Genomic DNA, 21,514 nt, shown 5'->3' with positions numbered 1-21,514 from the left:
CACGATAACTCACTACTGAATCATGATGATTTAGGCCGCAATTCAGTATCTCATATTTTTTTAAAAATATGATGCCACCTGAATAACGACATCGGAGCTCATTTATTTCCCTACTAACTTCTTGCCTCACTTTGTAAACTTTGTAAAGCACAAAGGCACATAATTTTGCACCTGGCTGTTGGATGGACCCAGGCCTTCTTAGCATCAGAGATGAAAAACGAATTCGTTTTGCTTTAAATATTCTTTACTTTGTCATTCGGTAATTCGGAAAAGGATACAAGATTTAATGTTAAGTCCTGTTGGGTTTATTCTGTCCCTTGTGGCAGATTTCACAATATAAGCCAGACTTAGCAATAGAAATTTGGGGCTCAATTGTGGCCATAAGTCAAGGACTACCTACATACTTTTACTCAAATTTATGTGGTCCAACACATGTATATTCAAGTAAAGAATCACAAGGCTCCCAAATCTAGCTTGGAAGGGCCACCTTGGCATTGGTTGCAGGAAGAATGGGGTGCTGTTGATTCTTTGGAACAGAGTTTGTTGCATATTCCTACAGCATATTTTGCTTTCACTTAAGTGATAAAAAACCAAATTGTTTGATAACAAAAAAAAAAACCCCATATGTTTAATTCAAACTTCCCAACGTTGGCATCTATATGGTCTGAACTGGTATCAACCTCTCCTAATCAAAGACAAACAGCAGGTATGCCAAAGGACCATACCATAGGGGAAAGCTTCAAATCCAAAGCCTCTAACTCTCTCCCATAATGTCACTGGTCTTATACTCACATAAGCATAAGATGTCCCAAAGGTGCTTTTTTCAAGAGGCAACTGGACTTTCTGGTCCAAATGTTTGAAGATGTTTTGCTTCTCATCCAAAAAGCTTCTTAAGCTCTGACTGGATGGTGGGGAATGGAAGGATTTATACCAGTGGTGAAATCCAATTTTTTTACTACTGGTTCTGTGGGTGTGGTTTGGTGGGCATGGTGTGGCTTGGTGGCCATGTCTTAGTGGGCATGGCAGGGGAAGGATACTGCAAAATCCCCATTCCATCCCCACTCTTTGGGGAAGGATATTGCAAAATCTCCATTCCCACCCAATTCTGGGGCCAGCCAGTGGTAGTATTTGCCAATTCTCTGAACTACTCAAAATTTCCACTACCGGTTCTCCAGAACCTGCTGGATTTCACCCCTGATTTATACTCCTTGCAGACAGCTGGTCATTTGCATTCTTTTAGAAGGCTCCACACCACTTTGCACCACTCAGGTGACCCTGATGACACAGATAAACCTCCAAGTGACCTTAATAACCTGCTAAAAGAATGCAAAGGACCAGCTGTCTGCAAGGAGTATAAATCCTTCCATTCCCCACCATCCACTTAGAGATGAAGAAGCTTCCTGGATGACAAATAAAACAACTTCAAAGAAAAACCAGAAAGTCTAGTTGCCTCTTGTAAAAAGCACTTATGGGATAACCATGACCTGGATGACTGAGAATATCCATAGACATAAGCATAAAATAGTGTCTATCTAAAGAACTTCAAGTTGATCAGTATAGAAGCAAGGTCAAACCACTGAATACACACAGCAAATGCAACAGCAGGTCAATGAAAATGGTGAGAGTTGATGCAACCCTAAGAGATCATCCAAAGACTGAACATCTAAGCAGGTGTAGCCGGCTACAATCCTGCTGTACTCTACAGCTTTCTTGGACTGGAGAAAGTCAAGGAGGTGAACTGCTATCAGCATCTTTACTTCAGAGAAATTCAGTCGGCTACTGATTTTCAGTAGAGGTTGATGCTCTTTGCTCTAAGATTTCACCCAACCACAAATACATTAGAACAAGCTCATACAGCTCAAATCTCACTTATAAAACAAAGCATTACTAGGTCCAGTTCTATTCCCCGTGGTGATAGTGGGAAGGTTCACCTGTCTTCACCCAACTTTGGAGGAGAAAACATAATCCTTAAAGCCAAAGGAAAAGCAGAAGTTGTCTACCTCTTATTTCAAAAGCTCATCTGCGAAAAGAAATTCACCTTCCCGATTGGATCCTTGTCATTTGATTTTCTTAGGCTTCGATTTTCTCTATCCTTTATCGAGATGAACCGGTCAGTTAATTTTCCTTTAAACCTGTCAGTGTCAAAGTGAAATAGAATGTCCATTTTCAGTACTGCTGTGAACAAGAAAGATAGACAAAGGGTCCAGATACAAAATAGCCCAAATTCAAGAACAGACCAGCTCTTAAGATTCACTGAGAAGCTTGATAAAAACATCACAATAGCACTGGTTTCTTCCTAAGTGAAAGTTCTTATGCATCTACCTCTGTAGCTTTCACCCAGCTGTTAATCATGGCTAATCATGATCGGAAGAATTACTTGGGAATAAGGACTTGCTTTTGAGTAAGCCCCTGACTTGTGAGGGCCATTCCATGCAATGAAGAAAAAAACCTACAACTTTTGTTCTAAGTAATCTATGTTTGGTCAGGATTCCAACTCTGGCTCAGACTCACCAGTGAGGCTCCCGACCATTGTATGGAGTGTCCTGAGACTGCTTACTCTGAAGGTTCTTTTCTCTAGAACAGGGGTGTCAAATTTGCGTTGTCACATGAGACTTGTCGCAACTTTTCCCCCCTTCGCTAAACCAGGTGTGGGCATGGCCAGCACGTGACGCATCTAGCCCGCGGGCCAGTGGTGAAAACCAATTTTTTTTACTACTGGTTCTGTGGCCATGGCTTGGTGGGTGTGTTGTGGCTTGGTGGGCATGGCAGGGGAAGGATATTGCAAAATCTCCATTCTCACCCCACTCTGGGGCCAGCCAGAGGTGGTATTTGCCAGTTCTCCAAACTGCTCAAAATTTCTACTACCGGTTCTCCAGAACCTGTCAGAACCTGATGGTTTTCACCCCTACTGTGGGCTGTGAGTTTGACACCCCTGCTCTAGAAGGATATTGCATCCAGCTGCTTCTGAGAGATGGTGCCTTTTGAAGGCACTCCAAATTAGAAGCAGCAGAATTCCAAGGCTCATCTCATTCATTCAGCCTCTCCTACAGTGGAAAGGCAGAGGGAGCCCCTGGGAGACTCTACCCTCATCAGAAAATGAAGGTGACTGAATGACATGGGTGAAAGAAAAGTGCTTTGGGTAAAGCATGAAATCCCATGGCCAAAAACATGCACATTCTTGTCCTATGTGGCAGCTGTCAGGGTTCCGACTGATGTCCTACTTAAATCATGAGCCTCAAGCCAAGCTTCAAAATAAATCCAGTTATTTATTAGGAGCATCATGTCGGCACGAAGCAAGTGAAGCCAACTCTGACCTCACTTTGTTTGCGCCTTGGCTCTGACCTTGTTTTCTTCTCCCCCCAAGGTATGTCATCAGTCATATTCCCTAATGAAGCAATTTCGCAGGTTGTAGAAGTCCCTCCCTCCAGCCACTGTGGGTTTTCGTGGAGATGGCCTTGACCTTGCGGGCTGGAATGGGCTTTGTTTTGACTGAAGAGCAATTTCCTTGCTGCAGCTGCGAGGTTCAGTTCCCCATCCACCTGCCTATGGCAACTCGAGAGCAAATCAGGAATGCTTCGCGAGTTGACAGCAGCCTTATAAACCTTTTTAGATATATGGGCTAAAGATTCCTATAAGCTTATGTATATAGGAGTTGCGAGATTATTAGTTTTCTGCTGGGGTTTTATCCTTGTAAGCTGCTGAAAGTCACTAAAAGTGAGTTGGGTGGCCATATAAATTTTCTTAATCAATCAATAAAAATATTCTAGGATTGCTATGATCCATAGTATACATCTCTGCTATTTTTCACGGGGGATAGTCTATACCTCATTGGAACTGCATGTCTGGGTGACACAGAAACAACCAAAGGATGACCCAATCGCTATTAAGTCCAAAAAGCATGCAATTTATGCAAAACAAATAGACCAAAAAAATATTGGGAACTTGTTGATCAATGGTATATTCTTGTGGTAAGAAACTGGAGCCAGAGAGTCTCTGCTATTACAATAATATGTTTAAATGAAGAAGAAAAATGTAAGCACTAACTGTAGACTCAGCTATAATAAGCTCCATATATATTGATCCTGAATGGCTAATGTTGCATATACAGTAGCTGATTCAGCCTTTTGAGTAAAATCAGATATTTGTGGGAGATTTTTTTTTATTTTAATGTAAGTTCTTTCTTTAGTAATCTCGCTGCCAACAAGGTTCTTAAATTTGCAACTGTCATGTTCTTTGCGGCAGTCATTCACTAGCTTGGCCATTTCCCCAAATGGAGGAGACAGCCAAGAACAAAGGCTAAGGATCATTTTAGCGTCTAATATGAATGAACAGTCTCATATTCAATATTCAGTGCAGTAATCAGTAACTAAGGCTGGAGGATCCGGTCTACTGGAAAAGGCAGGTTTGGGAAGGTAGGAGCGGTACAATCATGGGGACAGCTGCTTGTTTCCTAGGCAACTCCCTTGAACTCGTTGCATCTCCCATATCCATCTCATCAGATTCCAAGGACAGAACAGACAGGACCCACCCAGCATATTATGAACCATTGACAATTGAATGATCGTATTTTATTTTATTTATTTATTAATCATACTTTTATACCGCACCATCTCCCGTAGGACTCAGGGTGGTTCACAGGCATATTAAAAAACAATATAATAAATAAGCATTAAAGAATGACCAAAGAATGAAACAGATGTAACAACAACAACAAATATGTAAGCATATGGAGATATATGAGGGACATGTGAGCATGTATATGGGGAAAATAATTGGACAAAGGGTTAAGAATCAGGATACATGTGGTAATATGTAGAAAAAGGAGATTAGCACAGGGAGTAGAGCTTGAATAGTAAATTTCTATTTTTTTAAAAAAAATAAAGGGCATAAGCAAATACTTGATGATATTTCTGCTTAAGACTCAGCATCTGTACAAACTTTGCATGCAGCTAATTATCTGGGTACATAGAACATCTAGATTTTATGGTGGTTAGTTTGAATAAGGTGTTGTGTAAACTTCAACTTGTAGCATGCTTTGCAGTGGTGAAATCCAATTTTTTTTACTACCGGTTCTTTGGGTATGGCTTGGTGACCATGGCTTGGTGGGCGTGGCAGGGGAAGGATACTGCAAAATCTCCATTTCTACCTCACTCCAGGGGAAGGATATTGCAAAATCCCAATTCCCTCCCCATTCTGGGGCCAGCCAGAGGTGGTATTTGCCGGTTCTCTGAACTACTCAAAATTTCGCTACTGGTTCTCTGAACCGCTCAAAATTTCTGCTACCGGTTCTCCAGAACCTGTCAGAACCTGCTGGGTTTCACCCCTGATGCTTTGCCTTTGGCCATGCTGGCTAACGTTGCTAGTAGTTGTAGTTCAGCCCTTTTATGACTTGTGGACTTCAGCTCAAGCAGGCTGGCTCAGGAATTCTGGGAGCTGAAGCCCACAGGTCATAAAAAAGCCATCGTTCCCCACCCGATTTAGAGGATCGCCCGTTCCCCAATCTGGCTTCAAATCAAGTCTAATCCCGATAGCATATCGAACTCTAACCAGCAGAGGGCTTCATCGATTACTCAAAAGGTCTACAGCTGGATAGGATTTAAGATTCCAGACATGAACCATAGGTCACCTTGTCTGTAAGTTAATAAATACCCTTTCCACACAATCTAATGTGTCTATTCCATTTCCGCCTTGTACATATTTATTTCTCGGTATGAACAGTTCGTATTTGAAGCCCAGTGATTCCCATTTCTGTATCTCATTATTTCCGTGAGACAGATCATTATTACACAATGGTCAGATCAATTGTCGTTTAAGTATTTCATGGCAAATGATGAAGTGCTTACAAATTAAAAATGCCATATTTATATTACTTGAAGTAAAAGTATTTGAAAGAAGTTTTGGGATGAATATGAAATCTAGCCTTCCCCACCCTCTCATTGCAGCAATAATCCAGTGAAGGACAAGAGGGATGTGATTGGGCATGGATAGCAAATTGGAAAATATAACTCTCTCTCCCTCCATCTCATTAGTCTATTTGTTTTCCTCTTTAGCATTTATTACACAAAGAGACACAGAGACACACAGAGAATGGCTGTTTAGCTGGCTTAACAGCTTAAAAAGCAAAGAGCTTTTTAGAAAGCAAAGAGCTGGACACAACATAGTGACTGGGCATCAACAAAACCTAAAGAGCCATTTTGGTCTAGTGTTAAGGCACCAGACTAGAAAGCAGGAGACCATGAGCTCAAGTCCTGCCTCTGTCAGGAAAGCCAGGTTGGTAACTTTGGGGCAGCCTGTCTTTCTCAGCCCAACTCATCTCACAATATTGTTGTTTAGGGGGAATAAAAGGATGTTTTCCACCTTGAATTATTTTTTAATAAAGGTGGGATACAAACACACACATAACTAGTCTTCCATCCATCTTTTTTCTTTTCTTTTCTGAAGAAATAGTCATTTTCATTTACCGCTATTAAACTGTTAGAGTTCATGGACATTCTCATTCTGTAAATTCCTAAAAATATCTTAAAACAATTGCAAGTTCAATATGACCTATATGTAACATTGATGGTTCTCTTTCCCCCTCCAGATAATTTTTTGAAACCTTCTCTGCTTTTCTCTATGCCATGTAAGAAATCTTCACTGATGTAAAAATGCTGCTCTAAGTTTATACCTAAGTTTATATCTAAGTGTATCCTAACTGGGACTCAAGATGGCTTGCAATTGGAAGTGATAATCTGAGTCATTTTACTGATCTGCCACAGCGAACAGGAAAGCTACACAAAATTTCCATCTTCATATTTTTGAACGCATCCAGTTATTGATTCCCTGAGTCCTGCTTTTCTTGCAGGCTGTTTTCTGAATTCATTAGTTCAAAATGTCTTTAAAAAAAGGTGTCACAATGTAATCAATCAATCCATTAATGACAAAGTAAACTTCCGTACCAGTTCACATTCTTTTCATGTCCATATTATGTAACACCATAGTTATGGCTCTCAATTCCATTTCTCAATTGAATCTGACCAGATTATGCATTTATATTACTTAGTGTTGATTCTGTTTCACCTTTCTAAAGAAGTAAGAAGAGAGAGAGGGACCTAGACATACAAAATGTATGATAACCTCAAAAATTTAGATCAAAAGTAGAGATTGATGAATAGGGATGCGTTGGCTCAGTGGCTAAGATGCTGAGCTTGTTGATCGAAAGGTCAGCAGTTCAGCGGTTCGAATCCCTAGCGCCACATAACAGGGTGAGCTCCGGTTACTTGTCCCAACCTTGGCCAACCTAGCAGTTTGAAAGCACGTAAAAAATGTAAGTAGAAAAATAGGGACCACCTTTGGTGGGAAGGTAACAGCGTTCCGGACGCCTTTGGCATTTAATCATGCCAGCCACATGACCATGGAGATGTCTTCAGACAGCATTGGCTCTTCAGCTTTGAAACAGAGATGAGCACCGCCCCCTAGAGTCGGAAACAACTAACATGTATGTGCGAGGGGAACCTTTACCTTTACCTTAGAGATTGATGAATATTTCATGTCAACAGCCCATCCATATATAGCAGTGGTTCTCAACTTTTATAGTGCTGCGACCCCTTTAATACAATTCCCCACAATGTGGCGACCCCAACCATAAAATTATTTTCATTTTGAATTTATCGTGCCTGAAGCCATATTGGCTAGCGATCTGAACTGCTTGCAATTGCCTTGAGGACGGAGGCATTAAAGTGGAGACTCCTCCCCTATTAAGTTTATAGTGCCTGAAGCCAGATTAGGCTAGCGATTGGGAGTGATTGCAGCTGGCTTGAGAGGGAGACATCAGAGCAAAGATTTCTCTCTTTTTTAATTCATCGCGCCTGAAGCCGTATTCGGCTAGCGATTTGAAGAGCCTGCAGCTGGCTTGTGGAGTCAACCATTGGAGCACGATTCTTTGACTCGCAAGTATACTTCCCATATTTCCGATGGTCTTAGGTGACTCCTGGCAAATCGTCATTCGACCTCCAACGGGGTCCCGACCCACAGGTTGAGAACCGCTGATATACAGAAATGATTTTTGTGTAGTGGATTGGGCTAACTAACTCCAACTAGGGAAACTAATCCACACAACTGAGTCTCAATTGATAATATATCCAAAGTCCCCTTGGTATCAGCATGACAAAAATTGATGAATCACCATTAGTCCCCTACCATTAGTAGGGAATTGGGACAATCATACAACCATTTGAAGCTTGTGGAATGGAGTTTCTCATCCTCTTCTTTGCCTCACAGTTCTTACTGAACTACAGATTTCCTCCATAGTTCTTTTACTACTACTACTACTACTACTACTACTTCCCTCCTCATAGTTTATCAACATTATAACTTGATACATCGTAAGCTACACTAGAAATGGTCATTAAAAACATTTCAGACCAGCTAAAGTCTTGCTGGGTCACCTCACCATTGTAGGAATATGCAAAGAACACCAGAAATGTACATCAAGAGTATATATTTCCAGCAGGGTCCCCCAAGACGTACAGGCCATCCCAGTTGCTCAGCAGAAGCAAGCAGGCACCAGACAGGATTGCAGTGATATACAAAGATGTTGTAGGCAGATGATCACTTCAGTAATAACACCTAAGGCCATGATGGCGGACCTATGGCACACGTGCCAGAGGTGACATACAGTGCCCTCAGTGCTGGCACGTGCGCCATTGCCCCAGGTCAATGGTGTCTGTGGCGTTTCTTTTGTGAGTTGCTGTTTCCCTGCAAACAACGAAACAGAAGCTCACGAAAGAAAAAGATCTTACCTCTTGCTGCGCTGCCGGTGTTGGGATGTCCCACCTCCTACCGGCCAGCTGGTCTTCGGGTCTCTGCTGCGCACCAGAGGTGGGATTCACCTACCTTCCCTACTAGTTCACAAATGTGAGCGTGTGAACGTGCTCACTTCGCTCACGTGCACCACTTCTGTGCATGCGCATGGCCTTCTGCACATGTGCAGTAGTCGCGCATTACATCTGGGCTGGTGGGCGGAGCCTCCCGCAGTTGCCACTACCGATTCGCATGATCCGGACAGAACTGGCTGAATACCACCACTGATGCACACACCTTTCATTTTGGGCTTGCGTGTGCGTGCAGTTTGGGCACTTGGTGTCTAAAAGGTTCACCGTCACTGAGCTAAGGCATCGATCCACACTGCGTCATAGAAGGCAATGATAAATTGGCCCAGCTAAGCTTGAGGTAAAAGGTATTTCAATATTAAACACGCTGGAAACATGCAAACATAATTAGGAAAATATATAAGTACATAACAACTTAATTATTTATTTGCATAAGAAATACGGAGTTGTAAGCTTTCAAACATTTTTATCTCGCTTTGTTGTAATAAAAGATAAACATTCAAGCTGTTGTTTTGTCAAAGCAATGTAATGTTTTCCTACACCCACGTATCACCATCCCATTTGAATTTCCTTTTTAGACAAGCTTTCCTTCTATTTCAGCTGTTTGGAGGTTTCCTAAATGTCCTCCTTAAAAAAAAAAGTCACATCTTTTACAGAAAAGCGGAAAAAAACTTATGACAAAATTTTCATTATTAAGCAAGACGGTTGTTAAGTGAGTTTTGCCCCATTTTACGACCTTTCTTCTTGCCACCGTTGCGAAGCGAATCACTGCAGTTGTTAAATTACTAACACAATTGTTAAGTGGATCTGGCATCCCCATTGACTTTGCTTGTCAGAAGGTCGCAAAAGGTGACTCCGTGTCCCGAGGACATTGCCACATTATAAAAACGTGCCAGTTGCGATGCATCCAAATTTTGATTATGTTACCATGGGAATGTTGCAATGGTCGTTCAGTGTGAAAAATGGTCAAAAGACACTTTTTTCAATGCTGTTGTATCTTTGCACAATTACTAAACCAATGTTTGTAAGCCAAGGTCTACCTGTAGTTCTCAATGACCCCAGTATAATGATATTGAAACTTATAATAAGACCACAGAGTCCCCTGAACTGGCATTAAATAACATTTTCAGAAGGGTTTTTATTTTAAAAAGACCAACTACAGTGGAAGCCCAAATATTATTCTGTTACAGCTATAGATGAAGAATACACTGCAGAATATCAACAATGCCATCATTGCTGCAACACGTTCTAAGTCAGAAATCTGTGATTATAATAAGCATAGCTTTAGTTCCTGTCTGTCTATTCCTGAAAAGATTTTTGGACTAAACATCTCTGCATCTGGTGGTCCTGACAAAAATTAGGATCTCCTAATGAGAGGAGGTGTCAGAGGCATCCATGGGGAAGAGAGATTTCCCAAAAATCAAGATGGAAGCCAAAACCCAACTCCTTTTCACATATGATGCACAATACATATAAAGAGGGTGGGTTTTGTCCATGCAGTCACAACCACCATAAATTAGGCTGTTTACATATAGAGATTAAACCCCAACAACAAATGGAATGATAGGTACCCAGAAATGTCGGTTTTGTGTTATGCAGCAATTAAAGCCACCACAAAGAAAATAAATGTGTGTTCATAATGTTACACCCTTTCCAATGTAGTAACATTCCTGCTGATACCTAATATAGTAAAGGTATGAGGAGCTGTGTGTAAACAACAGGGTAGCAAGCAGTAGCAAGGTCTGTTCCTGAGAGATGAATGGCTTTAAAGTTTTGGCAATTATTAAGTCAACTTATGTCAGAACTGGCTCTTAAGACTACTCATACTTTCTAGAATCTAAATATAATTAAAACTATTGGAATAAACATGGAGACATTTGAATTATTAGCACCTGAACCTAAGAGTTAGAGTGAAGGCTCAGAACAAATCTTTATTTTTATGATGTAATGTAGGCGGATAATATGCTATCCTTTGCCCCCATTTTGGGTCTTTCACCTGCAAACTTCACCAATGGAAAGGTCTAAGCAGGAGCCATAAGCATTTGGAAGTAGAGATCAATACATTGTTCTGCTATGCCTATTATCTAATAGAGGATGTGTTTCTCTTTTCCTACTGCCTGTCTGGGCATCTGCAGAGCCCAAGCAGAAAATTTTACTGAAGGTGAACAAAACGGACATTTACCAGTGCAGTTTAACTTGCTCCAAAGCTATAGGCGAGTGTTCATCCAGAGCTTTCAAATTATTAGGACCAAATAGGTCTCTATGATAAAAGGCCCTTTCTTATTTATCTTATTCAGACACCACACTTCTAGACTCTGTATTACGACATTTTCTTTTTCTACAGCCCCCTGTATAAAATGCGATTTGGGGATTTCTAAACACACACATAAAAAGGAAGGCTTGACTGCAAAATTTATTTTCAGTAACAACATACAGATCAGAGGTGGGTTTCAGCAGGTTCTGACCAGTTCTGGAGAATCGGTAGCGGAAATTTTGAATAATTCGGAGAACCGGTAGTAAAAATTCTGACTGGCCCCACCCCCATCTATTCTCTGCCTCCCGAGTCCCAGCTGATCAGGAGGAAATGGGGATTTTGCAGTAACCTTCCCCTGTCATGCCCACCAAGCCACAGCCACAGAACCAGTAGTAAACCACACCCACAGAACCGGTAGTAAAAAAATTTGAAACCCACCACTGATACAGATGTTATTTATGGAACTTTTTTCCAGGGAAATGAAGCATGGCTCGAAAAGACAGTTGCACCTGAATTACATTGCAACAAATGGTAGTCCTCGGTTTACAACATCACTTGAGACTGGAATTGCTGTCATTAAGAGACATTGTCATAAAGCACAATGTCACGTGACTGCACAACTTATCAATACCACTTGTGGCAGTCTCAGATGCTGCATTAAGCAAGGATCTCATGTAACTAAGCCGTCTGACTTCCTGCTGGCTGTTCCATTGACTCTGCTTGAGGAAAGCCAGCAGAGAACATTGGAAATCATGATCACATGACTTGCTATGACATCATAATTGTGAGCCAGGTACTGAGTGTCTGGACTGTGATCATGTGACTATGGGGGCACTGTGAAGCCACAACTCACTCCTTCAGCATTGTCGTAAATTTGAATGGTTGCTAAGTGAGTGGTCATAACTCTAACTTAGAACCACTTGTAATATAATCAAACCCTTTATAAACAGAGTGAGAAACTTTCTTGATTGCATTTTAGTGGACTTAAGTTTCTGTGTTTAATAAAAATATACTCCGAGAACTGTTGCTACCTTTTTTGCTTAGTAGTATTGCTCCCATTTTGAAAAATGGCTATCATATTTCACATTCATCATACTTTGCTCAGCTATCAGAACTGTCCTGGATATTCCAGAGTCTGCACAATCAGAAAATTTTGATTGGAACACAGTCTGATTTCATTTGGGATTTGATGCCAAATTTTAAATTTAGGAATCCATGCCTCAATTACCATTGGAAATCGACGAAACTTTTCCCTTCCCATTTGAGAAAAGAGGATGATTTATTTTTCCAGATTTAATAATCTCAGCTAAATACAGTCACACATCAGACAAATAGATTTAGGTTTATGTATCTTTAAATTTGATACTATAACAGGAAATTGCAAAACTGGTCTGTCAGAAATCATGTTAATATTTAATATTAATCATTATGTTCAGAGGCAGTAAAGCTCTGATTACCAGAAGCAGGGGAACAGCAAAGGATGCTTAGTGCAGAAATATTCAGTAATCAACTGAAGAGATGAAATGATGGACTCTGAGATGTTTTTTTAAAATAACCCCTTAAAGTATGTATACAGTACTATAGATTTCTGTTTCTTAAAAAACAGCACGTCGTGATACTAAGCTTCTCAGAGTGATATGCAAAGTATCTATTATGTATTCATAACTGTAGTCATTCATTACCCACGAACGTTTAATCAAGTGATTGTACAGTTTTATGTAAGTGAGCTATACCATGATTCAGTTATCAAAGTTTTAAAAATAAATTCTGTGTAATGCCGTTTTACCAGTACAGAGCTCATTTTAAGAGTGTCGCATGAATTTTTTCTCATTAATAAATTATATTATTATTTTCCCATGGTATTTTATTAAAATGTATTTTTAAAAATATAAATATATTCTCTTTACAGATTGCAAGCAAAGATGATTTTGGAGAATACCCTCATTTTCCCAAGCAAGACATACCGTATGTCCTCAGTGCCCAAATTATGTTGATAAAATGGTGTGGGGGGAAAAGCAGACTGGAAGGCTAGAATAATAATATTCATCAACAGAACAAACAATTTGTTTTATAAATATTTTATCTCCTGTACATTATTGCATTGGGAGCCACAACTGTATGCAGCCATCATTCTATAGGAAAGAAGTTTAGAAATGCAAACCAAATTGAGATATGTATATACATGAGTGTGAAGGGATATGTATGAATAATAAATATGTCAGCTCATTATTTGATTGAACAATGTGCACAATCTCTTTAGTAAACATATAAATGATGAAATGTCTCTGAAGTGGATGTTTAGCAACGTGGCAGGGGGGAGAATAACTGAATGCAAAATAAATAAAATAAAAATTGTAAACAAGTCATCATCTTATTTATGGGATATATGGCTTTGTTACTTCTGAGTCCTTCTAAATAAAATGATAAATTAAAGACATTAAATTTTCAAAAAGAAAGATTCAAGGCTGAGCTGTGCTTCTAAATATTTGCACTGCCACCAAAATGATTTGAAATCAAATGAGAGATAAATCCGTAGCGTTACACAAGATGTACTCATACTAACTAAGGCCTAAACAAGACACGTATTAACGGAATGGGAGTATATTAGGTAATAAGAAGTTGCAATCCACTACTGAAATGTTTCCAGCAAACTAACTAATTCCTTCATCTAGCTTTTGTGGCACACCAGAATCTACTCACCAGGATATGAACAAGTTGGCTTCCAGAGACCCATGTATACAATGTACAATGTAGACCCATGTATACAATTCTGGTATTTCAAGTCATACAGGAAAATATTCCACATTCCTTGTTTACAAATCATAATATCCAGTTAAAAACAGACCTATGAACCTTTGATATATTTTGTGCACAATACGTTTTTGTAAACCAGGTATCTGAACTTTATTTAACAACACCCCCACCCCAATGGATTCTAGATTGCAATTCCTACCAATGAGTTTTTGTAATTTTATTTTCTAAGGACGGAATCAAGCACGAGATCTTAAAAATACAAGTCTTGTAAAAAAAAAAAAAAAGTGGAAATCTTGCTCTCGTCTTCTTTTGTCCTTGTTCCACATGGCCAAAGTTATGCCTTGCTTATTCCCAATTCAGTAGGGAGCAAAGAGGATAGATGCTGGAGTAGCTCGAAGAGGCCCATGTCCTGCCCTTAGGAGAGCTGTGGGTATTGCAGGAGCCTGGAAGAGAGCAGTGGAGGGTCGTGGTGGGAGAGTCAGAGCTGTGGATACTGCCGCAGCGGCGGCAGCAAGAGGAGAGGAGAGAAAGGCAGGTGCCAAAGGCTTAAGAAGATCTTTTTGGAAGGCCAGCTTTGCCTATGGAAAGAAGGGAAAGAAATACGGCTATGAAATGGTTGATCCCCCCCAATGTATGGAGCTTGTTCAAAAGGTCTCCTGACACAACTTTTAATTTCCTGCTCTTGTCCCTACGCCTTTCCTTTCTCAATTTCAGCATGGGAGGCTAAAAACAGCTGCAGCCTTTCCTATCCCTTCTAGTGTCACATTTAGCTGCTGGTGTTATCAGCAGAGCTTCCTGGACAAGGTTTGGGTTTTGCTGCGTTCCACTAATGCAAGATAGGGAGCCCTATGCTGTATAATCAGTTCAGCGGTTCGAATCCCTAGTGCTGCCGTGTAACAGGGTGAGCTCCCATTACTTGTCCCAGCTTCTGTCAAACTAGCAGTTCGAAAGCACGTAAAAAATGCAAGTAGAAAAAATAGGGACCACCTTTGGTGGGAAGGTAACAGCGTTCCGTGCGCCTTCAGCGTTTAGTCATGCCGGCCACATGACCACGGAGACGTCTTTGAACAGCGCTGGCTCTTCGGCTTTGGAACGGAGATGAGTACCGCCCCCTAGAGTCGGGAACGACTAGCACATATGTGCGAGGAGAACCTTTACCTTTACTTTATGCTGTATAATAGTTAAAATGGCAATGAGAACAAAGCTAACCACAGAAAGAAGTATACCCTGAGCACTAGGGGAAAAATTGCACCTATTCCAATAAAGCACAGTCAGTCCCTCAGACAAAACAGTGATGGTATAACATCTTGTGTTTGAAGAAAGAAGGCAAGGTGGTTTGGTTGTTTACTTGTAGATGTAAATTAGGGACTTATCTGGAGCTTATGCTGAAGCACCCTCATATTGTGGCTTCAGTTTTTACACCGAGAAACTAATAAGCTAATAAAACCTGAAGTACTTCAATTTCATTTTTATAACGGAGGCATATTCATTTTCTGATTGTTTTTAAAGGTCAGCTGAAATGTGCTGTACATTAAGATTGAAAATAAGTGTACCTTGAACACTCCTGACTTTAAAAAAAAAAAAAAACCTAGGTTCCTGAAAAATAATTACCACTGAATTTGGTGGAGAGGCTACTTTTGAAGAATGCACACAAATCTCTTTTCTAGACATGCTCATGAACGTAGGGGAGGGTAATCAAAGCTTTTCAATAAGATAGGCACGCCAAGCAATACTTACCGCTAGAATGTTTGGATTACGCTGTAGTTTGTTATAAGGACTGTATTTTGGTTTTGTGGGTTTCCCTGCAACTTTGTCCTTGTGCCTTCTGCTAGAAATGTGCTGAAAAATCAATACAAATGTTCTGTTTAAAACATATAAGCTGTACCATTCAACTGAAAAACAAACTGAACCCATTTAAGGGGGAAAAATAACGATAAAAAACAAGAATAATGTTATTGCATAAGTATTCACATCCTCTTATAAAAAGGGATGTGGCTGTGTTCCGAATTAACCAATCACATTCAGCCTGGTGTTGAACAATAGACAGTACACATCTGCCATCAAATAAAGTGATTCTGATCAAGCCCATATAAAGTTAAGCTGCGCTAGTAGGATTTTTCTGACATTTACTCAGTTGCCTTTTAAAGCAAAAGCCATGGTCTGCAAAGAGCTTATAAAGCATCAAAGGGCTCCAAATGTTGAACAGTATCAACTGAGGGCCTCTGGTGGCTCAACAGACTAATACAGTCTGTTATTAACAGCAGCTACTGCAGGTTCAAGTTCCACCAGGCCCAAGTTGACTCAGCCTTCCATCCATGCGAACTGAAGACACATCTTTTCACTCGCGTGGGGCTGGCTTAAGTTTTATCGATTTTAAATTTCTTATTACTAATTTTAAATGGGGTTTTAGTTTTTTATATATTTTAAAGTTTTTAGGCTAATTATAATAAGTTTTTTAACTTGCATTTTAAATTATATATTGTATTGTCTGTTTTTTTTACTTTTGCCTGTACACCGCCCTGAGTCCTTTGGGAGAAGGGCAGTATAAAAATAAAATAAATAAATAAAAATAAATAAATAAATCCTTAATAAGGTAGGTAAAATGAGGACCCAGATTGTTGGGGGCAATAAGTTACTTTGTATATAATATACAAATAGAATGAAGACTATTGCTTGACATAGTGTAAGCCGCCCTGAGTCTTCGGAGAAGGGCGGGATATAAATGCAAAATTAAAATAAAATAAAATAAAATAAAATAAATTTTAAAAAAAACTGGGAGAAGGGTAAAAAAAATTCCAAGGCATTGGATATTCCGTGGAACACAGTGAAGACAGTCATCAACAAGTGGAGAAAATATGGCACAACAGTGACATTATGAAGAATTGGATGTCCCCTCAATATTGATGAAAAAAAACAAGAAGAAAACTGATCCGAGAGGCAACTAAAAGGCCTACAGCAGGGGTGTCCAAACTTGGTCCCTTTAAGACTTTTGGACTTCAACTCCCAGAGTCCCTCAGCCAGCAAAGCTGGCTGAGGAACTCTGGGAGTTGAAGTCCAAAAGTCTTAAAGGGACCAAGTTTGGACACCCCTGGCCTACAGCAATATTAAAGTAGCTTCAGGAGCTTCTGGCAAGTACTGGTTATGTACTGCATATGCAACTATGTCCTCTATTCTTCATATGTTTGGGCTTGTGCGGCACAGTGGCAAGACGGAAGCATTTATTTACAAAAACAACATTGGGCATCACCAGAAGAACATCACACTCAGTGTAGTATGTTGTTGGTAGCATTATGCTTTGAGGCTGCTTTTTTTTTTTAGCTGAAACCGGGGCTTAAGACAAGGTAGAGAGAATTGTGAATCATTCCCCAAAATCAATCAAATTTGTTACAAAACCTCAGGCTTCTGGTAAAATGCTGAAGATGAAAAGGAATTTCAACGTGACAATGACCCAAAGCGTACCTCCAAATCAACAAAAGAATAGCTTCACCAGAAGAACAAAGTTTTGGTATTGACCATTCAAAGCCCAGACCCAAAAATCTATAGAGCGGTCTGAAAAGTGCGGTGCCTCAAAATATCCTCTCAATCCTACAGATTTGGAGTGCTTTTGTGCAAGAAAGAGTTAGCAAAGTTTCCCAAGGTAAGAATGTACCATGCTTAACCCCAAAAGGCTAAATGCTGTCAGAAAATCAAAAAGTGCTGCAACAATGTATTAGTTTAAGGGGTACACTCTGCATATAGACGAGAGGTCGAACGACTAGCCTTGTGGTGCAACCAAAACAATCTGGAACTGAACACACTCAAAACCGTAGAAATGGTGGTAGACTTTAGGAGAAACCCTTCCATACTTCCACCTCTCACAATACTTGACAACACAGTATCAACAGTAGAAACCTTCAAATTTCTAGGTTCTATCATATCGCAAGATCTCAAATGGACAGCTAACATCAAAAACATCATTAAAAAAGGACAACAAAGAATGTTCTTTCTGCGCCAACTCAGTAAGCTCAAACTGCCCAAGGAGCTGCTGATCCAATTCTACAGAGGAATTATTGAGTCTGTCATTTGCACCTCTATAACTGTCTGGTTCGGTTCTGCAACCCAACAAGAAAAATACAGACTTCAGAGGATAATTAGAACTGCAGAAAAAATAATTGCTACCAACCTGCCTTCCATTGAGGACCTGTATACTGCACGAATCAAGAAGAGGGCCGTGAAAATATTTGCAGATCCCTCGCATCCTGGACATAAACTGTTTCAACTCCTACCCTCAAAACGACGCTATAGAGCACTGCACACCAGAACAACTAGACACAAGAACAGTTTTTCCCAAGGCCATCACTCTGCTAAACAAATAATTCCATCAACACTGTCAGACTATTTACTGAATCTGCACTACTATTAATCGTTCCATAGTTCCCATCACCAATCTCTTTCCACTTATGACTGTATGACTATAACTTGTTGCTGGCAATCCTTATGATTTATATTGATATATTGACCATCAATTGTGTTGTAAATGTTGTACCTTGATGAACGTATCTTTTCTTTTATGTACACTGAGAGCATATGCACCAAGACAAATTCCTTGTGTGTCCAATCACACTTGGCCAATAAAATTCTATTCTATTCTATTCTATTCTATTCTATTCTATTCTATTCTATTCTATTCTATTCTATTCTATTCTATTCTATTCTATTCTGCAACCATATTATTGAGGGTTTTTATTGTTATTTTTCCCCTAAAAGATTTCAGTTTGTGTTTCAATTGAATTGTACTTTATAACTTACATTAAATAATACATTAAATTCAAAATGTTTTATTCTGATCTGATTTTTTTACATTCCCAAACCTGGCATTTTAAGTAGGCTATGTAGATTTTTTTATATCCACTACACATACAGTATAATTGCAGAAACAGGCAACTAATTCTAACATTAAAAAGCACAAAAATTAATATTAAGTTCAAACATGATGGATCAAGACTTTCCTGGATAACAATGAAATTTAAAGGATGTATTGTAGAATAATAAGAGACCGTAGTAAGATAAATAAGTAGGGAAGATGTGCTGGCAGCCATTGTATAACAGTGATCAATTCTTTCCAACAGAACTGGAAATAAATTTATCAAATTTATGGCCATCCATTTTATACAAGATGGGATACAACAAAAGCAAAAATTAAAAGTTATAATAAAGCCACTAAAAGTTAAGAAAGTAAACAAGAACAAGATCACAAGAGGGTTAAAACTGGAATATTGTATGGGATGCTGCCAATCTGTATAGTAAAGGCAGAGCAACCATAGCTCATAATAAGCAGTTGTTCATTTGTTGGTTTTCCTGGGCATGAAGAGACAGATTGCTGTTATTTGTAAAATTAATTTTTCTTCTCAGTAACGACATGGTTTCAAATGATTTACCAACGTTGTTGACCGTTAACAAATATTGTCTAAATATTTTCAGTATGATGACAAGGGGATCATATCTGAAGGCATAATCCGGAATTGAGTTTAGTGCTAGTAGCTTGTAAGAGTAGACATGGGAGATTTTTGATCAAGGGATTTAGCCTGTACCAAATTAAATGATGTTAATTAACGGAATAGGTATGTAATATGTACAAAAGACATACCTGCTTCAGCTGAATTTCTGAATTGACATGGATGTCACAAATCTCACAATGAAAAGTTTTGTTCTGTAGTCCTGAACCCATACTAGTTCCATGAGTCTTCAATCTGGATCCAGGCCGAGGATAAGATTTAATTGGGCCAGCACCATTCCTAGCTTCAACCATTGTCTTGTGCTTGGAACCTGACAAGTCATTATTACAAAAGAATCGGAAAACTTTAATGAGGAAACAAACATTTTTTAGTCATTGAAACATTTCTATCCTTTCCTAGATTTTCTGTTAAATAAGTAAATATGAATAAAAAAAAATTATGGTTGATCTTGGTTCTTTTTTTATAGTGTTCTTCAGGTTTTGGAAGTTTTCCAGACACTTCAGAACCCATTCACACAGCTATGAGACTGTTCAGGAACTCCCAATCTCTACTGGCACTGATCAAAAGGATTATTGCAAGGTCCAATCTGGGTTGGTCACTAGGACCAGAGGTTTTGTCTTCCGAGCTTTTGGAACACATGCTGGAGCCCATCTTCAGCAGAAGTCCAAAATCTTGGAAGGTAAAACCTGTGGTCCTGGTGACTGACCCAGATTGGATCCTGCAACATTATTCTGGGACACGTGTATTCCTCATAGAAGGATTACTTATAACACCCTCATTATTAAATCATCCACTTTATATGTAAGAAGAGTGTGATTCCTGAAAACTATACCCATTTTTCATCTTTTTAGAATGTTAAAAAAAGGATTCTAGAAAGACAAAAGGTATTTTAAAGTGATAAAGTTATGCAGTAAAATGAGTTGCTCAACTTCTTTTTGAACTGATTCTTTTGATTCCCATGTTCTTCTTTTATACATAAAGGAGAAATAATGAATCCTATTCCCTAATAGTACTAATGAGTACGAATTCATTTTTATTTTACTCTTTGACATATCACTACCATTCCCACAGATATTTAAAATTCTCCTTCCAGCATTCTTGCATATTAGTTTTTTCCTAAATATTTAATCACTTTTATTTTTAATGCCATTCACTCTGATTAGCCCTCTTCATTCACATTTAAAACAGTTTTAAAAAAAATTCTATCAAAATTACTCTGCATTTTGTACTTCTTGTACAGAGAAATAATCTTATGCTTTAAACCATGTATTTGAAGCAAGCAGATTTTTTTACTGGGAGATGCTCTTAAGACAGTCATTATTCTCAATTATCTTTGAAACTCCAAAGAGTCTGATCATTTTATGTACCCTCTCATCTTGTTTATACATATCCATCTGTGTCAGGATGCTGTTGCATAATTCTTTCACCAACGTCATGCCTAGTTCCTTCATTATTGCCATTCACTGGAGCATTATACGTAACTATCTCTAACCTATGGCTTCCTTCTTTCATATGCACCCACAAGAATTTGAATGATACTAATTCCAATTCATATTTTTTCTATACTTTTTAGTTAATAGTTAATACTTCGATTTATAGTTCAAGTTACACCTTCCATTTTTCTGCATGTATTCAGAAATTCCATGCCACAAGATCAGATCAATTCCATTCCAATTTTTTTACATCCTTCCCCTTTTTTTAGTTTCACACAAAATAATTATTTTTCTTTTTATATTTCATTGGTTCATTCATACTCTTCATAATTTACTCCTGGTAGCATTCCAAGTTGCAATCTTCCATAGGTGGAAGGCTTTGGTCAATTAAGTCTACATTTATGGGCCCACTTCAATAATATAATGCTTTCTAGTAAGATGTGGGAGCCACTTCTGCTTTTTAGCCTCAAGCTTCTTGACTCCCAAATGTAACCCAGTTAGAATTGAAGTCATCTTACCTTTGCAATACAAACTAGTCATGCAGATAACCCAAAGAGAAGGTTACTAGCCTTTGTTGTATCTGTTAATGTACTGATTATGCCTGTCAGTTTTGACATATCTCAGCCAGTGGGCCACAGACACAAGCAAGGCCTGGTTTTGCCTAAAGCATATTTGCTCTATTCTAAGCAAGCCAGGTTCTCTAATACT

General features: G+C 39.1%; 1 protein-coding gene and 1 long non-coding RNA gene across 3 annotated transcripts in view; one reads left to right on the top strand and one right to left on the bottom strand.

Moving 5' to 3' along the window:
* The window catches only part of LOC131201551 (uncharacterized), a 58,334-nt gene extending 45,164 nt beyond the window's left edge, over nt 1-13,170 (top strand). Inside the window, exon 5 of the long non-coding RNA XR_009155922.1 lies at nt 13,034-13,170. This is a non-coding gene — a long non-coding RNA (uncharacterized LOC131201551). The remainder of the gene's footprint in view (nt 1-13,033) is intronic.
* Nucleotides 12,036-21,514, bottom strand: part of ZNF385B (zinc finger protein 385B) — a 298,732-nt gene continuing 289,253 nt past the window's right edge. For both annotated transcript variants that reach the window (XM_058189529.1, XM_058189530.1), the window contains 3 exons: nt 19,505-19,683; nt 15,616-15,717; nt 12,036-14,456 (listed from right to left, as the gene is read on the bottom strand). In XM_058189529.1, the coding sequence (XP_058045512.1) occupies nt 14,235-14,456; nt 15,616-15,717; nt 19,505-19,683 (503 nt within the window). In that variant the 3' untranslated portion in view covers nt 12,036-14,234. The remainder of the gene's footprint in view (nt 14,457-15,615; nt 15,718-19,504; nt 19,684-21,514) is intronic.

The sequence above is a fragment of the Ahaetulla prasina genome, chromosome 1 (genome assembly GCF_028640845.1).
Source record: "Ahaetulla prasina isolate Xishuangbanna chromosome 1, ASM2864084v1, whole genome shotgun sequence".
NCBI classification, from domain to species: domain Eukaryota; kingdom Metazoa; phylum Chordata; class Lepidosauria; order Squamata; family Colubridae; genus Ahaetulla; species Ahaetulla prasina.
Note: the sequence above shows the minus strand (reverse complement) of the source record. Positions and strands in the feature narration are given on the sequence as shown.